This window comes from Bufo gargarizans, chromosome 10 (assembly GCF_014858855.1).
Source record: "Bufo gargarizans isolate SCDJY-AF-19 chromosome 10, ASM1485885v1, whole genome shotgun sequence".
NCBI lineage: Eukaryota > Metazoa > Chordata > Amphibia > Anura > Bufonidae > Bufo > Bufo gargarizans.
In genome coordinates this window covers 25,058,507-25,079,283 of record NC_058089.1, presented here as the reverse complement: position 1 = coordinate 25,079,283, position 20,777 = coordinate 25,058,507, and the positions used below count along the sequence as shown (strand labels likewise).

The 20,777-nt window shown below is 47.3% G+C and overlaps 1 protein-coding gene across 2 annotated transcripts in view; it reads right to left on the bottom strand.

Annotated features, from left to right (window-relative positions):
* Window positions 1–20,777, bottom strand: part of LOC122920599 (synaptotagmin-1-like) — a 49,078-nt gene that overhangs the window by 14,482 nt on the left and 13,819 nt on the right. The window contains exon 1 of one of the 2 annotated variants that reach the window (XM_044270237.1): window positions 62–108. The exons of the other annotated variant lie outside the window; for it this stretch is intronic. Within the exon in view, the coding sequence (XP_044126172.1) occupies window positions 62–63 (2 nt within the window). The 5' untranslated portion in view covers window positions 64–108. Of the gene's footprint in view, window positions 1–61; window positions 109–20,777 lie in introns of those variants that run through there. 2 annotated transcript variants of the gene reach the window in all.

The following is a 20,777-nucleotide window of genomic DNA, read 5'->3' as shown; positions in this document are numbered from 1 at the left end:
ACACTAATGCAAAAGCATCATCAAACAAAAAAAAGAGATTACAACTATAGACAGCCCATACATAATAAACCAGGAGCAGGAGTAATCTCAGTAGACGTCTTCTGCAAGTTATGTCCAAGTTAAGATGTAAAGTATTCAGTAAGCTAGTAGTGAAAGGAAGGAAATAACTTCCTGACTGGATGAAAGGCAGGAACCGTGTATGGTTCCCAGCCTCCTTTTTCATTCCTAATGCTCAGGATTTAAAGGGGTTGTCTGGGTTCTGAGCTGAACCCGGACATACCTCCATTTTCACCCAGGCAGCCCCCCTGACTTGAGCATCGGAGCAGTTCATGCTCCAAAGCTCTCCTTTGCCCTGCGCTAAATCGGGCTCTGATGAACCGGGCTCTCCATGGGGCTGCCAGGCGGAGGCTTCCGCCCAGCAGTGAGCCCGGTGACGAAACCTGATGAAGGGGAGTCTCCGATCCCCGAAACGCGTTGTTTCTTATTAAAACAAAAATAATCTATCTATCAAGACCGCTTCCACTAGTGAATTTGCGCTGATGCAGAACTTCTTTTTCCTTACCGGTGACGTCACCGGCAGTGATGGGCGGGCTTTAGCGCTGCCCTAGCCTGTAAAACGGAAATGAAAGGTGGAACCTGATTGGTTGCTATAAGCCACTAACCCAGTTTTCATTTACACCAGTTTTGATAAATCTGTTTAAATGCTATTTATTACTGCAGTGTTGGCGTTTTAGTTCTGCTGCACTAATGTAAAGCTATGGTCAGCTGCTCCAGCTGTCCTGCATTGTCTGAGGCCAAATCTCATCAGAGGCAATTTTCCCATGCTGTATACTGCAGCTCTGATTATTTTGATATGCTGCTATGCCTGAGCTCACCACCATTCTTCACCAGGAAAGCAGACTATTGGGTGATTAATATAATACTTAATAATTAAAGGGGTTGTCTCATCTGAGACATTGGTGGCATATCCCTAACATATGTCACCAAGGTCCCACTCTATCTTCAGAACAGGACCCCAAAGTGAATGGAGAGCAGCCATGCATGCACAGTCGCCCTCTATGGGACTGTCGATAGCACTGACTCGGCTATCTCCAGTAGTCCCATAGAAGTGAATGGAGAGCAGCCATGCATGCACAGTCGCCCTCTATGGGACTGTCGATAGCACTGACTCGGCTATTTCCAGTAGTCCCATAGAAGTGAATGGAGAGCAGCCGTGGATGCACAGTCGCCCTCTATGGGACTGTCGATAGCACTGACTCGGCTATCTCCAGTAGTCCCATAGAAGTGAATGGAGCAGTGGTCAGGCTTGCGCAGGTGCACTCTCCATTAATTTCTATGGGACTACTTCTGAAAAAAGCCAAGCGCACTTGCTCAGCTATTTACAGAACTCAATGGAGAGCACGTTGCCATGTGCGCTGTGCTCTCCTTCGCTTTCGGGGGCCCGTTCTGGAGATGCGATCTGACATTGGTGGCATATCCTAGCGATAAACCACCAATTTCTCAGATGAGATGACCCCTTTAAAGAGGTTTTCTGGGATTTTAATATTGATGACCCAACCTTCAAAGAAATCTCCTGTGAGCTAAACACAGATAAACTAAATCTCTCTCATGCCTGGACTATATGTCAAGGAACCATGAACCAGACGTACAACAAGAGATAAGTGGAAAATAAGAAGGCTTTATTGAAAATCAAGCCGTAAGCAAAAGTCCAAACGGATGGCTAAACCGAAGCAGGGTCTTGCGTAGACAGAGGTCAGGAACCAGAAGGGTAGTCAGACGAAGCCAGGATCAGGAACCAACGGGGTAGTCAGACGAAGCCAGGATCAGGAACCAACGGGGTAGTCAGACGAGTCCAGGATCAGGAACCAGAAGCAGCAGCAGTCTTAGAAGCATGTGAACACAGGAGGACCAAGCAAGGAACTGAAGCCACAGACCTCCTATATATATGAGCTAGGCATCCAGCTCCTCCCAGTGGGAAGGAGAAGCCGCAGGGTGGGAGGCTACAAGAAACCCAGAAACCAAGATGGCCGCCAGCACATGTCAAACGAAGGAGAACAGTGAGAAGGTAAGACCATGACAGTACCTCCCCCTCAAGGGCCCCTCCTCCGCGGAGTAAGGAACGGTTTCTGAGGGAAGCGTGCGTGGAAGGCTCGGAGCAAAGCAGGAGCATGGACATCTGCGGAGGGAACCCAGGAACGCTCCTCTGGACCATAACCACGCCAATGGACCAAAAACTGCAACCGACCGCGGACCAGGCGCGAGTCCAGGATATTGCTCACCTCATATTCCTCACGATTGCCCACTTGGACCGGACGGGGCCGAGGAACCGAGGAAGTGAAACGATTACACACCAATGGCTTCAACAGGGAGACATGAAACACGTTGGAGATCCGCATGCCAGGAGGAAGCGCAAGGGCATAGGCTACCGGGTTTACCCTGCGAAGCACTCGGAATGGACCAACAAAGCGAGGCGCCAGCTTGGGAGTGGGCAATCGAAGGTTGAAGTTGCGGGTGGACAACCATACACGGTCTCCGACCTGGTAGGAAGGAGTGGGCGCTCGTCTGCGATCAGCCTGGAGTCTCTGGCGCTGCGCAGAGACCTCAAGGGACCTCTGGATCTGTACCCAAGAAGCACGTAGGACGGAAAGGTGATCCTCCACAGCCGGAATATCCTGGGGAGAGAATACCTCCGGTAACACGGCAGGTTGGAACCCATAATTGGCCATGAAGGGAGACGTCCCAGAGGAAGAGTTCACTGCCGTGTTCCTGGCAAACTCAGCCCAAGGCAGGAGGTCAACCCAATTGTCTTGGTGATCGGAGACATAGCAACGAAGGAATTGCTCCAAGGCCTGATTGGATCGTTCTGCGGCCCCATTGGACTGAGGGTGGTAGGCCGAGGAGAAAGAGAGATGAATCCCCAACTGGGAGCAAAAGGCGCGCCAGAACCTGGACACAAACTGACTCCCCCGATCCGACACAATCTCCTTGGGCAAACCGTGCAACCGGAAGACCTCCCTGGCGAAAATCGTGGCCAACTCTTGTGCAGAGGGTAACTTCTTGAGAGGAACACAGTGGCACATTTTGGAAAACCGATCCACAATCATGAGAATGACCGTATGGCCTCGGGATGCAGGGAGGTCCACAATGAAATCCATCCCCAGGTGTGACCATGGGCGCTCCCCGGTGGCTATGGGTTGCAACAGGCCCAACGGAAGGTGCCGAGGGGACTTACTCTGGGCACAAACGGAGCATGCCGCTACATATGCGGCGATGTCGGAACGTAGAGAAGGCCACCAGAACAGACGTGAAACAGCCCAGGACAGCTGATTCTTTCCAGGATGCCCCGCGGCCTTGGAGTTATGGTAGGTTCGCAACAACCGAGTGCGCAACTCCTCAGGCACAAAACACCTGCCGTTGGGTCTCCCAGAGGGAGCACCAGATTGAGCCGCCAAAATCTGCTCACCCAGGGGAGAGGTCAGGCTGGTGCGAATGGCGGCCAGGATCTGATTCGGAGGTATGACCGAAGTCGGAATCGACTCCTCCCCGGACAGCTCGGAGTACTGCCGTGATAAGGCATCCGCTCTGATGTTCTTGGAACCGGGTAGGTAGGAGACCACGTAATTAAAACGTGACAAGAACAGAGCCCATCTGGCCTGACGTGGTGTCAATCTCTTGGCCTCAGAAAGGTAGGTCAGATTCTTGTGGTCCGTCAGGATGAGAACCGGAACCACCGAACCCTCGAGCAAGTGCCTCCATTCTTTAAGGGCCTGCATGATGGCCAATAACTCCCTGTCACCAATCTGATAGTTGCACTCCGCGGAAGACAGTTTCCGGGAGTAAAACCCACAAGGAAGCAGAGGACCCTCTGGTGTTCTACGCTGAGACAGGAGGGCGCCTACTCCCGTCTCAGACGCGTCCACCTCGAGGACAAAGGGCAACCCAGGGTTGGGATGCGACAGAATCGGAGCCGACACAAAGGCGGACTTTAGAGCCTCAAACGCTCGGATGGCCTCGAGCGGCCAGACCTGGAAATTACTGCCCTTCCTGGTCAGATCCGTGAGCGGCTTGGCTAGCATAGAAAAGTCCCTGATGAACTTCCGATAATAATTGGCGAAGCCCAAAAAGCGCTGCAGGGCACGGAGACCACTGGGCTGGGGCCACTGTAAGACAGCCGAAACCTTCTCAGGATCCATGGAGAACCCCTCAGCGGAAATGATGTAACCTAAGAAGGTTACCTGGGATCGGTGAAATTCGCATTTCTCAAGCTTACCGAACAGCCTGTTCTCTCGTAACCGTTGCAACACTCGTCTGACATCCATAATGTGGGCCTCCATGGATTCAGAATATACCAAGATGTCATCCAAATAGACCACCACACACTGCTGCAACAGGTCACGGAAAACATCGTTGATGAATTCCTGGAAGACTGCGGGCGCATTGCACAACCCAAAGGGCATAACCAAGGATTCATAATGACCGGTCCTGGTGTTAAACGCGGTCTTCCACTCATCGCCCGCCTTGATCCTTACCAGGTTATATGCCGCCCTCAGGTCGAGTTTGGTAAAGACCGTGGCCCCTTTGAGGCGATCGAACAGCTCGGAAATCAAGGGTATCGGGTAAGCGTTCTTGATCGTGATGCGATTGAGACCCCTGTAATCGATGCAAGGCCTCAACTCACCACCCTTCTTTTTCACAAAGAAAAATCCAGCCCCTGCCGGGGACGAGGATTTGCGAATGTGTCCGCGTGAAAGCGCCTCCCTCACGTACTCCTCCATGGCCTCATTCTCCGCTACCGACAGTGGATAGACTTTGCCACGAGGAGGAACGGCACCAGATTGTAACTCTATGGCACAATCGTATGGGCGGTGCGGAGGTAGGGCAACCGCTCGCACCTTATCGAATACATCCCGGTACTCTTCGTATTCAGGAGGCAACAGAGAGTCCGAGGAAGTACACAGCAACTTGACAGGCCCATGGATGCAACTAACCCCACACTGCGGTGACCACGAGAGGATCTCGGCCGATCTCCAATCGAAAGTCGGATTATGCTTCTGGAGCCAGGGGTACCCCAAGACCACCGAGTAGTGTGGAGACGAAATCACCTGGAAACAGACCGACTCTCTGTGAACGGCACCAATGGCTATCCCCACTGGAAGGGTCTCATGAGTCACGTGTGGCGGCAGAAGGGGTCTGCCGTCTATCGCCTCAAGAGCCAGTGGGGAACCTCGAGGCTGCAGAGGAATGGAATTTGCGGCAGCGAACACACTATCAATGAACAAACCACCAGCACCAGAGTCCACCAACGCCTGGGTCGTCACCGAGCCCCCGACCCAGGAGAAGACAACAGTGATCAGTGGTTTGTCAACACGGGAAACCGGGGACGAGGAGACTCCACCCAAGATCTGCCCCCGACAGGATCTCAGGTGCGAGCGTTTCCCGGACGGTTCGGACATGCCAACCGAAAATGCCCACCGAGACCACAGTACATGCATCGGCCCTCGCGTCTCCGGAGTACCCTCTCCCCCTCGGACAGGCGAGCAAACCCCAGCTGCATGGGTTCACCCCCAGACAAGTCATCCCCAGGAGGCGTGGGAGGAGAGGGAGGCACGGGTGGGACAGCAAACGTAGGCGCCAATCTGTTAGAAGACCTCCGCAGGCTCTCCTTAAAGGAAGGTCTCTCCCTGAGTCTGGTGTCAATCAAAATCAGGAAAGAAATAAGAGACTCGAGCTCCACTGGTAGGTCCTTAGCTGCAACCTCATCCTTCAAGGCATCCGAGAGACCATGAGAGAAAGCAGCGACCAGAGCCTCATTATTCCAGCCCACCTCTGCTGCCAGGGTACGAAACTCAATGGCGTATTCAGCTACGGATCGTGAACCCTGTCTGATGGACATAAGGAGCTTCGCAGCAGAGGCAGCACGAGCCGGCACATCGAATACCTTCCGAAGAGAAGCAACAAAACCGGAAAACTCGGCAACCACCGGATTGTTGTTCTCCCATAAAGGGCTGGCCCAGGCCAAGGCCTTGTCCGAGAGCAGCGAGATCAAGAAGCCCACCTTTGATCTCTCAGTAGGAAAGGCATGTGGCAGCAACTCGAAATAAATGCCCACCTGGTTAAGGAAACCTCGGCACTGAGTTGGCTCTCCCCCAAAGCGCTGTGGAAGGGGGGCAGAACCGGTCATACCCCGAGACACCGCAGGCGCAGCAACAGGTGTCGGGGTAGACTCTGGCGCAACAACCGGAGCGGCAGTAGGAGCGGGCCCAGGAGCGACAACCGACCCATCGGCAACGGAAGCGAAATGAGCCGTGCGTTCAAGCAGGGTTTGCAACGCCACAGCGAACCGACCCAACAGGTGATCCTGCTGATCAAGTCTGGCAACCAGCGTAGGTAGCGAGGATGGCCCTGTACCGTCAAAATTCATGGCTTGGTCCTAATGTCAAGGAACCATGAACCAGACGTACAACAAGAGATAAGTGGAAAATAAGAAGGCTTTATTGAAAATCAAGCCGTAAGCAAAAGTCCAAACGGATGGCTAAACCGAAGCAGGGTCTTGCGTAGACAGAGGTCAGGAACCAGAAGGGTAGTCAGACGAAGCCAGGATCAGGAACCAACGGGGTAGTCAGACGAAGCCAGGATCAGGAACCAACGGGGTAGTCAGACGAGTCCAGGATCAGGAACCAGAAGCAGCAGCAGTCTTAGAAGCATGTGAACACAGGAGGACCAAGCAAGGAACTGAAGCCACAGACCTCCTATATATATGAGCTAGGCATCCAGCTCCTCCCAGTGGGAAGGAGAAGCCGCAGGGTGGGAGGCTACAAGAAACCCAGAAACCAAGATGGCCGCCAGCACATGTCAAACGAAGGAGAACAGTGAGAAGGTAAGACCATGACACTATACCGACACACTGTAACAACTTGTGCAGAGAGCCCCTGGGAGAGCCAGAGCAGAGGATGGGAGTGGTAGTGATCCTGATGAGATGTTGTGTCACTGTTTACTCCCCCAGGCCGTTGCTCCCTGGTAATCGGTTCATTGAAAAGAATCACTTTTTACTAAATGCTAAATAAGAGCAACAGTATATCCAGCAGTAGTTTGCACACAGTGCAGTTTCTCTTCCCAGATGATGAGGTATGGTGGGCTGGCAGACAGTAGTACTCTGAGTATACCAGCCGGCAAAAGTCTCTCTATCCTGATAATGTTGCTAACAGCATTAAGCTGGCTCTTATGCCTATAAGTGTCCACTTGTGAAATGCAGGCTTTTGAGTGTGCCTGTCTAGAACTGTGGTGATGGGTGTCTTAACACATTTCCCCTCACCTGCAGCAGAGTCTGCATAGCCGTAGTGCTGATCACTCTGCTGACTGTAAACATTGTGGCTTGAAGAACTTCTGTGGCCTAGGACCCTGCAGTCTCCCTGGAGTAGTGGTCCTGACAGATGAGCTGGATCTCTAGTCCCAAAGGGTCTTGGAGCAGACAGGTGGATGTGCCCCCCTACCCCAGGCTTACCAAGCTTAATCCTGTCTCCTGACAGGAAGTCGGACCAGCCCACTGCTATCAAGAGGGAGGGGGTGGAGTGGTTAGCTGTGATCCCTGAGCCACCCATGCGCCAACTGCAGATTTATCAGTGCATAGCATGTCAAAAACATTACAAACTAAAAATTTGCAGTTTTGCCCATTTCTAGGATACTGTGCTTGCAGCTAAGGGAAGGACTGTCATGCAATGTGTGAGGTATTGAAATATAAAGTATGGCCTCTTTTACATGATCATATTTGCAGTCCGTGTATGGCATGTATTTTGTGTACTGGAATCCACTGCTAGGGCATAACATTTCTGTCAGTGTTTGAAATATGCAGCATATCCGAGTTTTGCTTCCAAATACACCCACTGTAGTCTATGGGAGTGCATCAAAAATGCAGGAAGGAAGCAATACGCATATAAATCCTGATGAAATACTGAAGCAATACTGATGACAATCTGAATGGTAAAACATCTGGAATCTGTGCATATTCCGGGGCCGGAGAACCGACGGATTTCAATGCGCTTGTGTGAAAGAGGCCTATATAAGAGAGTTCCCTAGATTTTGTACTGCTCAGTGATGGGAAATCCCTTCAGCACATCAGTAATACTGGGCCATGGGTGGCTCCTGTATGAACAGCGGTGCCCACCTGTAGGTTTCTACTCCCTTTACAGCCTCTTTGTGTGTTTGCCCTTTCCTTTTATTACATATACGGCCTGCCCTGCCGCTCACACCCTGCTGCGTGCTTACTTTACAGGCATTTTACACATTCCTCCACCTTTCTGTCATTCTCTCTATAAACCCTCTGTTTACTTTTCTTGTGACAATCAGCCATCTTCCTGATAAGTAACCCTTCTATAGGCTGAGAAGCTGAGAAGCAATCAGTGTGATATAAGGCCGGGTTCAGACAAACGTGTTTGGCCAGTGAAACACGCTGGGGTCATTTATCATTTATCTTTAAACTGGTGTAAAGGAAAACTGGCTTAGTTGCCCAGAGCAACCAATCAGATTCCACCTTTCATTTTCCAAAGGAGCTCTGAAAAATGAAAGGTGGAATCTGATTGGTTGCTAAGGGGAACTAAGCCAGTTTTCCTTTACACCAGTTTTGATAAATCTCCCCCAGTCAGTGTGGCGACCGTGTTTTCGACCATGACTCAGAGGCCTTAACTCACTGCCGCATAGAGATTTACGATACTGTGATTTCCTCGGGTCTCCTGTACTGTACTTACAGCATCATTTCAGTACAGATCAGTAGACCCGCAATCCAGGTGGAACTCACAGCATCATAGATCTCAATGATCCAGTGATTACAGGTTAGTCGAATCGCGGCCGGTCCAGGAAATGCAGCCATTGCACGAACCGTGTTAATGTGTCGAAACACATCTGTCTGAAACCGGCCTTACAGTCATTTATTAGACCAGCTGTGGCACAGGGATGTCTTGACAAAATGAAAATAGACCCCAACACACACACTGGGGCACTTGGCGTAAAATAGTCGCAAGTCCTCTTGGTCGGTTTTATGCCATGTCCACCAGTTGGGGGTGGCTGGGGCGGGGAGTGTTGGGGGCCCTGACGGGGACAGGACTTCAGCCCTGGAAAATATACTAATATTTATGTCTGGAAAAAGACTACTAGTTTTTGCGCCAGGCACAAGGACTGCCACAGATGCGCCAAATTTATGACATGGCGCACGCTTCATCACAAATTAGACAATGCTAACAGCAGCGCAGAGGGGGAAACTAAGAGCAGCGTAAAAAACCGGTCTTAGTAAATGCCAGTCTCTATAGATCACCTGCTATGCATTGGGTGCTACTACATTCACCAATTACCCTTTAGATGCCATTAAATGTTAACTGGTGTTTTTACCCGTTCTTATATTTTTTATTTATTTCCAAACCACCATCATCTGACACACAACTTTACTTTAAACAGCCTCATTGGAAATATATGGGCACCTACACACATGAATTTGCACTGGCACTTTTTTTTTGAAGGGGGAGGCTGTAAAAACACCAGAATAAGGGCTCGTTCACACGAACGTCTTTTGCGTTTCATATACGGGCCTTTTTTTAGTTCCCTATACGGTCCATATACGGAACCATCCATTTCAATGGTTCCGCAAAAAACGGAATGTACTCCGTATGCATTCCGTTTCCTTATTTCCGTTTTTCCATTCAAAGATAGAACATGTCCTATTATTGCCCGCAAATCACGTTCCGTGGCTCCATTCAAGTCAATGGGTCCGCAAAAAAACGGAACACATACGGAATGTCTTTCGAAACTTTTATGCCCAGCCCAATTTTTTCTATGCAATTACTGTATACTGTATGTGCCATACGTAAAAACGGAACGGAAAAACTGAGTGGAACCAGAAACACTACTGGAACAAAAACGGATCCGTTAAAAACGGTCCGCAAAACACTTAAAAAGCCATACGGTTGTGTGAACGAGCCCTAAGGGTGGGTTTGTACTAGTGTTATGCCATTCCGTTATAGGTTCCGCTTATATCGGAATTTGTAGACGGAATGCAAAACGGGAGCCTTTAATAGAAGTCTATGGGCAAGCATAATGGATCCATCTGGTTTCCTGTTGACAGGACTTTGTTTCCGTCCTGCATTCCGTCCTTTCCGTCCGGAAACCAGACTAATCTGTTATGCTGCCCATAGACTTCTAATAGGATGAAGCAAAACGGAATGCCTCTTAAAGGCTTCCATTTTGCATTTCGTCTACAAATTCCATAAAAAAACGGAACCTATAATGAAATGGCATACCGTTAATGCGAACCTACCCTAGCCTGCATTTTTGCAACTTTTGGGGTGTTTTTTGCACACAGTGAGGGTCGTTTCTCAAAAACTGGCATCTTACGCATTTCTTTGATACTTCCTGCGCTGCAGAAGGATGCACCTATGTAGGTGCATCCTCCGGCAGTCCATTTGCTTAGATTGAAAAAGACTCCAGCCTCTGACTGGAGTAGATTTCAATCGTCATGTACACCACAAAACAATGGATTTGCCGGGGCTTATGGCCCAGCCCCCACTTCCCAATGTAAAAACACCACGTGAGTCTAAATTTTGGCACACAAACTTTAAAATGTCATACAACAGAGATGTGCAACTTTTTACGCCCCAAAAATTGCATTAGAGGTCAAGGTAAATGACCCTCGGCCCCAATGTGTTTGTCCACTAGCTGTTTTCTTCATGCCTCGGGGAAAAAAATACCAAGAAATAGAGCATTCCGTGTTTTTGAAGAAAAGCGAGAAAGACAAAACAACTCCACCTAATGAACAAAAATACCAGAAGTAAAAAAACTCTTGTAAGTTCTATGCTTCATATTTCCTATATAGTATAGACCTTCCGTTGACATCTGGGGGTGGTGTTTCTACCACACAAAAAAATATACCAAAAACATGTCGGGGCAAAAAACACCACAAAAACCACAAAAGTGCTGAACAACGCCAGCAAAAACCTATGTGTGAATCCACCCTTATAGAGCGGCATTTACAAACGCCGTCTTTTTACGTCAGTCAGTTTCCCTCCTCCTCTGGCTGGGAAAGCTCCCAATTTATGACGAGGCATTCACACATCCGTAGTTTCAGTCCACATCCGTTCCACATTTTTTGCGGACCAGATGCTGGCCTGTTTATTTCAATGTGGCCACTAAAGATGCAGACAGCAGAGAACATAGAACATGTCCTATTCTTGTCCGTTTTGCGAAAGGGCAGGACGCGCTGATCCGCAAAATGTGGAACCTCAAAAAGGATACTGTTTCGTAAATGCTCGCTTAAGGCGCATCCTCTGGCGGTCTGTGCGCCTGGGGTAAAAAAACTACTCCAGCACCTGATTTCCAGGCGTAAAAGATAGTAAATGTGTCGGAGCCCAAAGTCCCCAAAACGCCTATACAGGCATTCACAAAAGTGTCTTACAACAATTTTTACGCCGAATGCTGGTGTCAAAATATTCATAAATGACCCTCATAGTGATGCATTTTTATAAGAACATGCATCAAAAATGTATCTGCGGGCAGCTAGGTGATCTGTGCCTAGGTTTCAGTGTAATGAGGTGGTCCTCTTGCTAGGGGGAGCTGTTCATCCTTTTGTCTACACAGTAACAGACAGTACCACCCTGGACCTGCGTGGCTCCCACCTCTGGATCTCAGCTACCATCTTCGGTTCAGCTCTGTCCAGAAGTGCACCAGGTATGTGTACACACCAGACCTTCTACCGAGTTTCAGTGATCTTAGTACTGTTACATGGAAGAATCAGTCTCACGTCAGTGCCCTTTCAGAACAGTACACATTCCTTTCTGCTTAAAGGGAACCTGTCACCAGGATTTGGGGTATAGAGCTGAGAACATGGGCTGCTAGATGGCCGCTAGCACATCCGCAATACCCAGTCCCCATAGCTCTGTGTGCTTTTATTGTGTAAAAAAAACTATTTGATACATATGCAAATTAACCTGAGATGAGTCCTGTCCCTGACTCATCTCACGTACAGGACTCATCTCAGGTTAATTTGCATATGTATCAAATAGTTTTTTTTACACAATAAAAGCACACAGAGCTATGGGGACTGGGTATTGTGGATGTGCTAGCGGCCATCTAGCAGCCCATGTCCTCAGCTCTATACCCAAAATCCCGGTGACAGGTTCCCTTTAAGTGTATTGTGTTAGTGTATGATGTGTAATTCTCAGACTGTTATTTCCTTGTATTTATGTCACTCCATAGTCAACACTGATTGTTGGTTTTGTTTTCAGCAGACACTTTCAACAGGAAGATATTATATACAGTATGTCATCTTATTATTAAGGGGAATTTCCCGGGAAATACATTTTTTCTAGAAAGCATGGGTTAAAAAAATAAAAATAATCAATATGCTGCTCCGGTCTCTACTTCCTGCTCCTGGGCTCCACAAGTGGGAAATGGCTTGGCTTGCTCAGCCAATCAGTGACTACAGTGACCCACCTCAGCCAGTGATTGGACAGTCCAAGCCATTTCCTGTGTGTCGAGCCCAGGACCAGGAAGTGGAGAGCAGTGGGGACTGGAGTGGCACCGGAATAGCTGGTGAAGGCAAATATTGATTATTTATAACCCATTCTGAACCTATTTTAAAAGAAAAAATAGATTCCATGGAAAACCCCTTTAAAAAAATTCTATGTTAGGTCAGTGTGCCAGGCATCTATTACTGGCATCACCATTATGGAAGCCATAATGTCAGTATTACCAAGAGTTCAGGAGAAGGATCTGTCAGCATATTAGCAGTATCAATACCAAGGCAGATACTTCGATTTCCAGGCACGTTAGAGCTCATCATGGTGGTGACTATAAGGTACTCAAATTTTGGGGAATCTGTAGCAAGACCCTGGGTGCTAGGAGGGGAGATTTGGATGCCATTTTATTGCAAGAAGAAACTAGGTGGATCTATCGGCTAGACAGTCTCAGCCCTAAAGGGCTCAATGAAGGATTTGCCTTCACTGCATTTCTCGGATAATTAAGGAGGGTTGTAATTTCTTGTTTTGTTATCTGTTCTTCTGTTTGTCTATTTGCCAATTTTTTATAGATACATCCTGACATTGAGCCAAGAAGTTTTGTGGACCCCAGCCATTGATCTGACCAAAAGGGCCATGTTGGAATATTTAGTGTCATGCTATTAGCAAAATATAAACACTGACACCTGTAGTTGGCCAATTTCCAGCTAGTGTTATGAACGCGCTTGTAACTGCATCCTGGCCCGAAGGTTTTATACCTGCGCTGTTAGGTTTTTTCTGCTCCTTAGGGTCCATTCACACATCCGCAAAATGGATCCGCATCCGTTCCGCAATTTTGCGGAACGGGTGCAGACCCATTCATTTTCAATGGGGCCGGAATGTGCTGTCCGCATCCACATTTGCGGATCCGCACTTCCGCATCCGTGCTTCCGTTTCCACAAAAAAAAAAATAGAACATGTCCTATTCTTGTCCGTAATTGCGGAAAAGAACAGGCATATTCTATTAGTGTCGGCAATGTGCGGTCCGCAAAATGCGGAATGCACATTGCCGCTTTCCGTGTTTTGCGGATCCGTGGCTCCGTGTATCCGCAAAACAGGTTGCGGACGTGTGAATGGAGCCTTAGCCTTAGCAACTATGTCTTGTCAGTGGGCACATGCGCAGTAGCTCACTAGTATGGTGCTCATTTGTATAGTGCTGTATTGTGAGGTTTGCGTTCGGTCCCTAAGTCTTGGCACATCATTTATTCGTGCAGGTCTCTTCTCTCCCCTCACCCTTCTCTCCATGTCCAAGTCCGTGCGCATCCACACATAGCACAGCGCCTGCACAGTCCCACAGAACCAGTGGATGTATTCCAAGTGGAAGAAAATAGGAAAAATGCTCCAGCACCGCGGTGGATAATATGAAAATGAGGTGAGATGAGGTGAGCTGGCTACAACCCTTCTCTATATTACGATGTATTCCAAGTGTTTGCGCAGTTACCTCGGGTGCAGCACGTCTTTGATTACGTGTTTAGTGGGAGACGGGCGCATGCGCATCACTGCAGATTTAGTGGACATATCCTAAGTGTTCGCGCAGTTACTCTGGGCGCAGCGTGTCACTGATGACGTGTACAGTGGGCGACGGAGTTCGGTACTCCAATCAGAATGTTGTGGGGGAGTGCCCATGGCCCTGATTGGTTGGTCGTGCCATGTGTATTGCGTCTGATAGGATGGCTAATCTGCCAATCAGCCAACATACTATTTAAACCTTTAGGTGGCTGGGGTCATTCATGGCTGCCCATTCACCCCTGAAGAAGCCAGAATACTGGCGAAACATGTCGGGGGGCAGTGCTAGTTTTTATTTGCTGTGCACCACTCCATTGTTAACCAGCATCCAGCGGTCAGCAGGCCGACGGTGCTTGGATCAGTTCAACAATCAAGCTAGTTTGGGCATTCGCTGCTGGGCACTGAGTCCCTGTTGCGGTTTTAGTCGCTACAAATCCCAGTCTGAGACTAATTGAGACGCGTTACGTGCCATGTGTATAGTGGGCTGATATCCCCAGTCTCCCACCACCCCATAAGGTTGCTATGACAACCACTCTCAGCGGGTAGTGATACCGCGGACGGTGCTACGGTAGTGATCGGCCCTCATAGTGATACTAGTAGGCACACGCCTATAGGCATATAGGGTGAGAGATAGTGCACATCTCTCCTTCCTTCTAATTGTCCAGTTAACGCTCTCATCAGTGTAGTGGTGCACTGTGCTTTTAACACTTTTCATTTTTTGGTTCCGTCTAAGTTCAATTAAAGAGTGCACGTCGCACATACGTAATATATTATATTTTATATTTATCTCAATAAAAGCGAAGTATTAATTTACACCTGGGTCAAGACAGGTTCTATTGTCTGGTTAGGCATTTGTAAATAAAATAATGCCAGTACTACGGCACAAGATCGCTGAGACCACTGACTGGCTGCAGCAGTCATGTGCTGCCCGCTTGTAAACAAACACCAGGTGGATCAACGGAGCGTCTGCTGTTACTGCAGGGGATAAGTACTATTTTTTTTATTATATAACATTTTTTTTTTTCAAAGGTCAGTGAATCCTTTTAATCAGAATGGGTTTTTAGACCTGATTAGTAAATGAAACAGTTTATGTGGAGGTACTCTACTGGCACTGTTTATCAGGGAGCTCCTGCTCAGGATAGGTCATCAGTATCTGATCTGACCCCCGAGACCCTTGCCAGGTCAGGCTGTTTCAGGAGACTGTGGTGTCTCCTCACAGCTCACCAAGCACAGCGCCGTATATTGTGTAGTGGCTGCGCTTGATATCGCATCTCAAGCCCATTCACTTCAATGAAATTGAAGTGCGTCTAGGCCATGTGATCGATGACCGTGAAATCACTGGCCTAAGTTAAGCTGCTGGAAGGCCACGGCGCTCTAGAGCAGTGTTTCCCAACCAGTGTGCCTCCAGCTGTTGCAAAACTACAACTCCCAGCATGCCTGGACAGTCTTTGGTTGTGCGGGCATGCTGGGAGTTGTAGTTTTGCAACAGCTGGAGGCACACTGGTTGGGAAACACTGCTCTAGAGAATAGGTGATCAGTACGAAAACGTCAGAAGATACCTTTAAGACCCTTATGTTGAGACTGATTGTGCTTTGTAACTGGCAGATAACACTAAATTTATAGTATCTCTAGTGGTGAGTGAATAGATAAAAAAATTAATCGAATTCAACTCAAATGTCCCAAAAATTTGGGTCAAAACCGAATTTTTGGTGATTCGATTCAGGTTAAAATATCAGACCTTTTTCAGATCAGAAGACAGAACAGATGAAAAATGAAGATGGAGAATTACATGACCCCAGGCGGTGTGTGTGTCTACACAATAGCAAGCATTTGCTGTCAAAAAATGAAAAAATGTCAGAACATTTTAAAAAATTCTTAAATATTTTTTTTTTTTCGCTTTGAAAGTTTGTTACTACCAGCAGCCATACCTTTACTCATCGCCATATATGTCACTGTACCTTTAAGATTAATCACACTGGCTTGGCAGCAAACAGCTTGAAATGAGCTGCATACAGTCCCAGGAGGCCTCGGAGCGTCATCCACAACTTTTAAGTTCAATTGGAGCACTTTCAATTCGGGGCAGATTTATTTGGAGACGGACCCAAATCGAATTGCCAGACTTATTCGGCCAAATCAAATACCATCTAAAGCAGATGACACCATTTGATGGTCAAAGTATTTTTGTAATTTTGAGGTTTTTCCTTTAACCCCTTAAGGACCCCCGCCGTAAATGTACGGCGCTGGTGGATGTGATTTAAGGACCAGCGCCGTACATGTACGGTGGGTTGATCAGGCTGGTGCAGGAGCTGCACCCGCCTGATTAGCGGCACAGACCCAACAGTCATTGACAGCCAGGCCCCTGCTGCATATGCTGGCATCGGTGAAAACACAGATGCCGGTGTGTTGACCCCTTGTATGCCGTAGTCAAAGCTGACCGAGGCGTGCAGTGGGCTTGCGGAGGGTACAGGTGCCCTCCGCATCTCCATTGGGTCCCCGCGCTGCAGTGACGGGGACCCGATGGCAGAGAAGGCAGCCCAATGCCTTCCATAGGCATTGGGGCTTGCCTTCTACGGAAACCTGTGAGATCCAGCCCCTTAGGGATGGGTCTCACAGGCAGGCTGTATTGTAATGCACTGCAGAGTGGGACAAAAATAAAAAGTAAAAAAAAGTGTTTTTCATAATAAAAAAATAACGTTTCAAGTGAAAAATAAATTAAAAATCCCCAAATAAAACACATTAAATTGTAAAAAGATAGCAAAAAAAGAAAAACAACAATATTGGGTATTTCCACGTCCGTAACAACCGGCTCTATAAAAATATCACATGATCCACCCCCTCACCTGAACGCTGTAGAAAAAATTTAATAAAATAAAAACTGTGCTAAAACAAAAATTTGCGATCAAAAAGGCGTATGCCCCCCAAAATAGCACCAATCAAACGTCACCTCATCCCACAAAAAATGAGCCCCTACATATAACAATCGGACAAATAATAAAAAAAAAACTATGGTTCTCAGAATATGCAGACACTAAAACATGATTTTTTGGTTTCAAAAATGCTTTTATTGTGTTAAAAGTGAAAAAAAATTAAAAGTAGACATATTAGGTATCGTAACAACCAGGTCTATTAAAATATCGCAAGACCTAATCCCTCAGGTGAACACCGTAAAAAAACAAAAATGAAAACGGTGTCAAAAAAGCTATTTTTTTACACCTTACATCACAAAAAGTGTAATACCAAGCGATCAAAAAGTCATATGCACCCCAAAATAGTGGCAATCAAACCATCATCTCATCCCGCAAAAAAAGACCCTATCTATGACAATCGCCAAAAAAGTAAAAAAAACGATGGCGCTCAGAATATGGAGACACTAAAACATGATTTTATTTTGTTTCAAAAATGCTTTTATTGTGTAAAACTTCAATAAATAAACAAAGTACACATATTAGGTATTGCCGAGTCCGTAACAACCTGCTGTATAAAAATATCACATGAACTAACCCCTCAGATGGACCCCGTAAAAAAAATTAAATAAAAACTGCGTCAAGAAAGCCATTTTTTTGTCACCTTACATCACAAAAAATGTAATACCAAGCGATCAAAAAGTTATATGCACCCTAAAATAGTACCAATCCAACGTCATCTCATACCAAAAAAATGAGCCCCTACATAAGACAGTCGCCCAAAAAATAAAAAATAAATTATGGCTCCAGAATATGGAGACATAAAAAAATATTTTTTTTCAAAAATGCTTTATAATGTAAAACTGAAACAAACAACCAAAAAAAGTCATATTTGGTATTGATGCGTCTGTAATAACCTGCTCTATAAAAATAGCACATGATCTAATCTGTCAAATGAATATTGTAAATAACAAAAAACTGCCACCTTATCCCATAGTTTCCAAAATGGGGTCACTTTTTTGGAGTTTCTTCTCTAGGGGTGCATCAGGGGGTCTTCAAATGTGACATTTCAACTTAAAATTATCCCAGTGAAATCTGCCTTCCAAAAACCATATGGCGTTCCTTTCCTTCTGCGCCCTGCCGTGTGCCCATAAAGCAGTTTATAATAACAAATGGGGTGTTTCTGTAAACTACAGAATCAGGGTAATAAATATTGAGTTTTGTTCGGCTGTTAACCCTTGCTTTGTTATCGGGAAAAATGCATTAAAATGGAAATTCTGCAAGGGGGTGTGGCCAAGCAGCCAAGGGACATGGCAGCCTGATTCAGAGCTCCTGCTCATGTAAAGCGTTCCAGTCCTGCAAGACCTCTTTAAACATCGCTGTACAAACCCAAAAGGCACTTGCCAGTGCTGCCAACTCACCCTTATGATGACCAGAGGGAAAAGAAGTCTGAAACCACAAGGAAAGCTGGACTACTTCTTCGGCCAGGAGCGGGGCAAAGATGGCGCTGGTGGCAGCAGCACACCTACCGCACCAAACTCCAGACCGAACTACTCCTCGGATTCCCGCTCCCCGCGCAGCATGGACGGCAGTGGATCGCAGCAGCGGAGCCCCGGACACGCAGAAAGTTCCCCGCACCATGCGACGTTTGGTGGAGACACAGCTAGCCAGATAAGGAGAGGTGCAGCTGAGCCGAGTTCGTCACCAGTGGTAAGCAGAGCGCGGATCTCCCCCACTGCCAGCCCGGAAAAGCAGAGGCCTAGGAGGCAGGAGTCTCCCAAGGCGGGAAATGGCGCTGACTCGCACACCATTTAAAAAGACACCCTCACGTTGACAGAGGTTCTGAAACACTACCCCACAAATGACAAACCAGCATCAGGCACTCTATTAAAAAAATATGCTGCTAGCTTTTAACCAATCTATGACAGCGCAGTTATCCCAACTAATTGTGCCTATCCAATCCTCCATCGCAGAGCTGGGGAACAGAGTACAACATGTAGAATTTAAGATGGGGGAATTAGTGTCTTCCTACAATAATCTCATTGACTCTCATGACCTCCTGTCAGATAGCACAGCTCAGAGCTAAAGTGGAGGACCTGGAAGACCAATCCCATAGGAACAACCTGAGATTGCAGGGGGTGCCAGAAAGCGTTCTGCCAGTGGGACTCCTAGAATATATACAAGGGCTAATTAAGCTGCTCTTACCATCGTGCACAGAGCAAGATATCATCATAGATAGAGCCCACAGGATAGCTAAACCGAAACACCTATCTGAAGAAGTCCCAAGGGATGTACTGGCTAGAATCCACTTCTACCACATCAAAAAAGGAATCCTAACCCACGCCAGAAAAATGGAGGTCCTACCAGCCCCCTATCTGTATGCTGACCTTTCAGTGGCTATCCTTCAACTACGCCGCAATCTGGCAACTATCACATCAGCCCTGAGAGCACATTCCGTTGCCTACCGGTTAAGCTCCTAGTTCACAGAAATGGCTCCTTCGTGGTGATAAGATTGGTGGAGGAAGGCAAGGCGGTGTTGGCCTCATGGAACATCACTGTGGATGAATCGCAAATTCCCAAGACGTGTATCACGGATGAAAATGAGTGGCACCTGGTGGAGAGCAGACGAAAGAAGAAGACCCGTTGAAGTGCTCTACAACCCATGATTTCTAGACACTACGTGGGCTGATGAGTACCCTCTCCCCCGGTGTGCATGACTGAACTTTCCCAAGAAGTTCATAAGAGGCACCTTCATAGGTCTCTTGCTCTTTCTTTCACCTGTCCCCTTTTCTGGGACCTTTTGCATTTTATGCTATTCATGTTTTCTGTTCTATTATGTCCTTTTAAGTTAATTGTTGGTAGAGCTTTGCCTATACAATGCTGTATATTCATGCATTACCTCATAGAAATTAGTGTACCTCCTTCTGCCTCAGACATACGCCTATCTGTTCTAGCAGTATTTTTTTTACCATGGTGCTAAAATTTGGTTCTCTGAATGTACGTGGCTTAAACAGCACTTATAAGCGCCATGTGATGTGGAAGGAGGCCCTCTCGCTCAAATGTGATATCTTTTGTGCCCAAGAGACACATATCATTTCTGCAGACGCTGATAAGATAAAACATCACTACTTCTCTGTTATTCTTCAGGCTCATGGTGTGGGGGAAAAGCGGGGAGTTCTATTGGCAATCAAGAATTCCGTAGCTCACACCGCTGTTTCTTCTACCATCGACCCGGGGTGGAGTTATATCATCCATGTATGCTATCTAAATAATGTGTTATATACGTTAATGGGGATTTATGCCCCCAATGTGAGACCACAAAACTTTTTGAATAAACTAATAAAAAAAGTGCAATCTATGCAAAAAGGTAGGGTTATCATATGCGGTGACTTCAACATGGTCCCTGACCCCTCTCAGGATTCCTCCACCTCATCTAGGAATAACCCTCACTCTTTAACACGCACTCTACTAAAATACTCCTTTTACGATGTTTGGCGCATACACCATGCCTCTTAAAGAGATTATTCTTGTTTTTCACCTTCCCATTATTCCTTATAATGCATTGACCTAATCCTAGTGCATAGAGGAACCCTATTGGATGAGGCACGCTCCAGTATAGGTCAGATCACCTGGTCGGATCACGGGCCGGTATCACTAAACAATACTGAACAATTTCTAACTCCACCAAACCCAATCTGGAGAGCAAATGAGTATGTGCTGGCAAATACCCACTACCAGGCTGAGGTGTCCCAAGCACTAGAAGAATACTTCCAGTTTAATGCCGCGTCAGTGTCAGATCCCTCAGTAGTGTGGGCGGCATATAAGGCCTTCATCC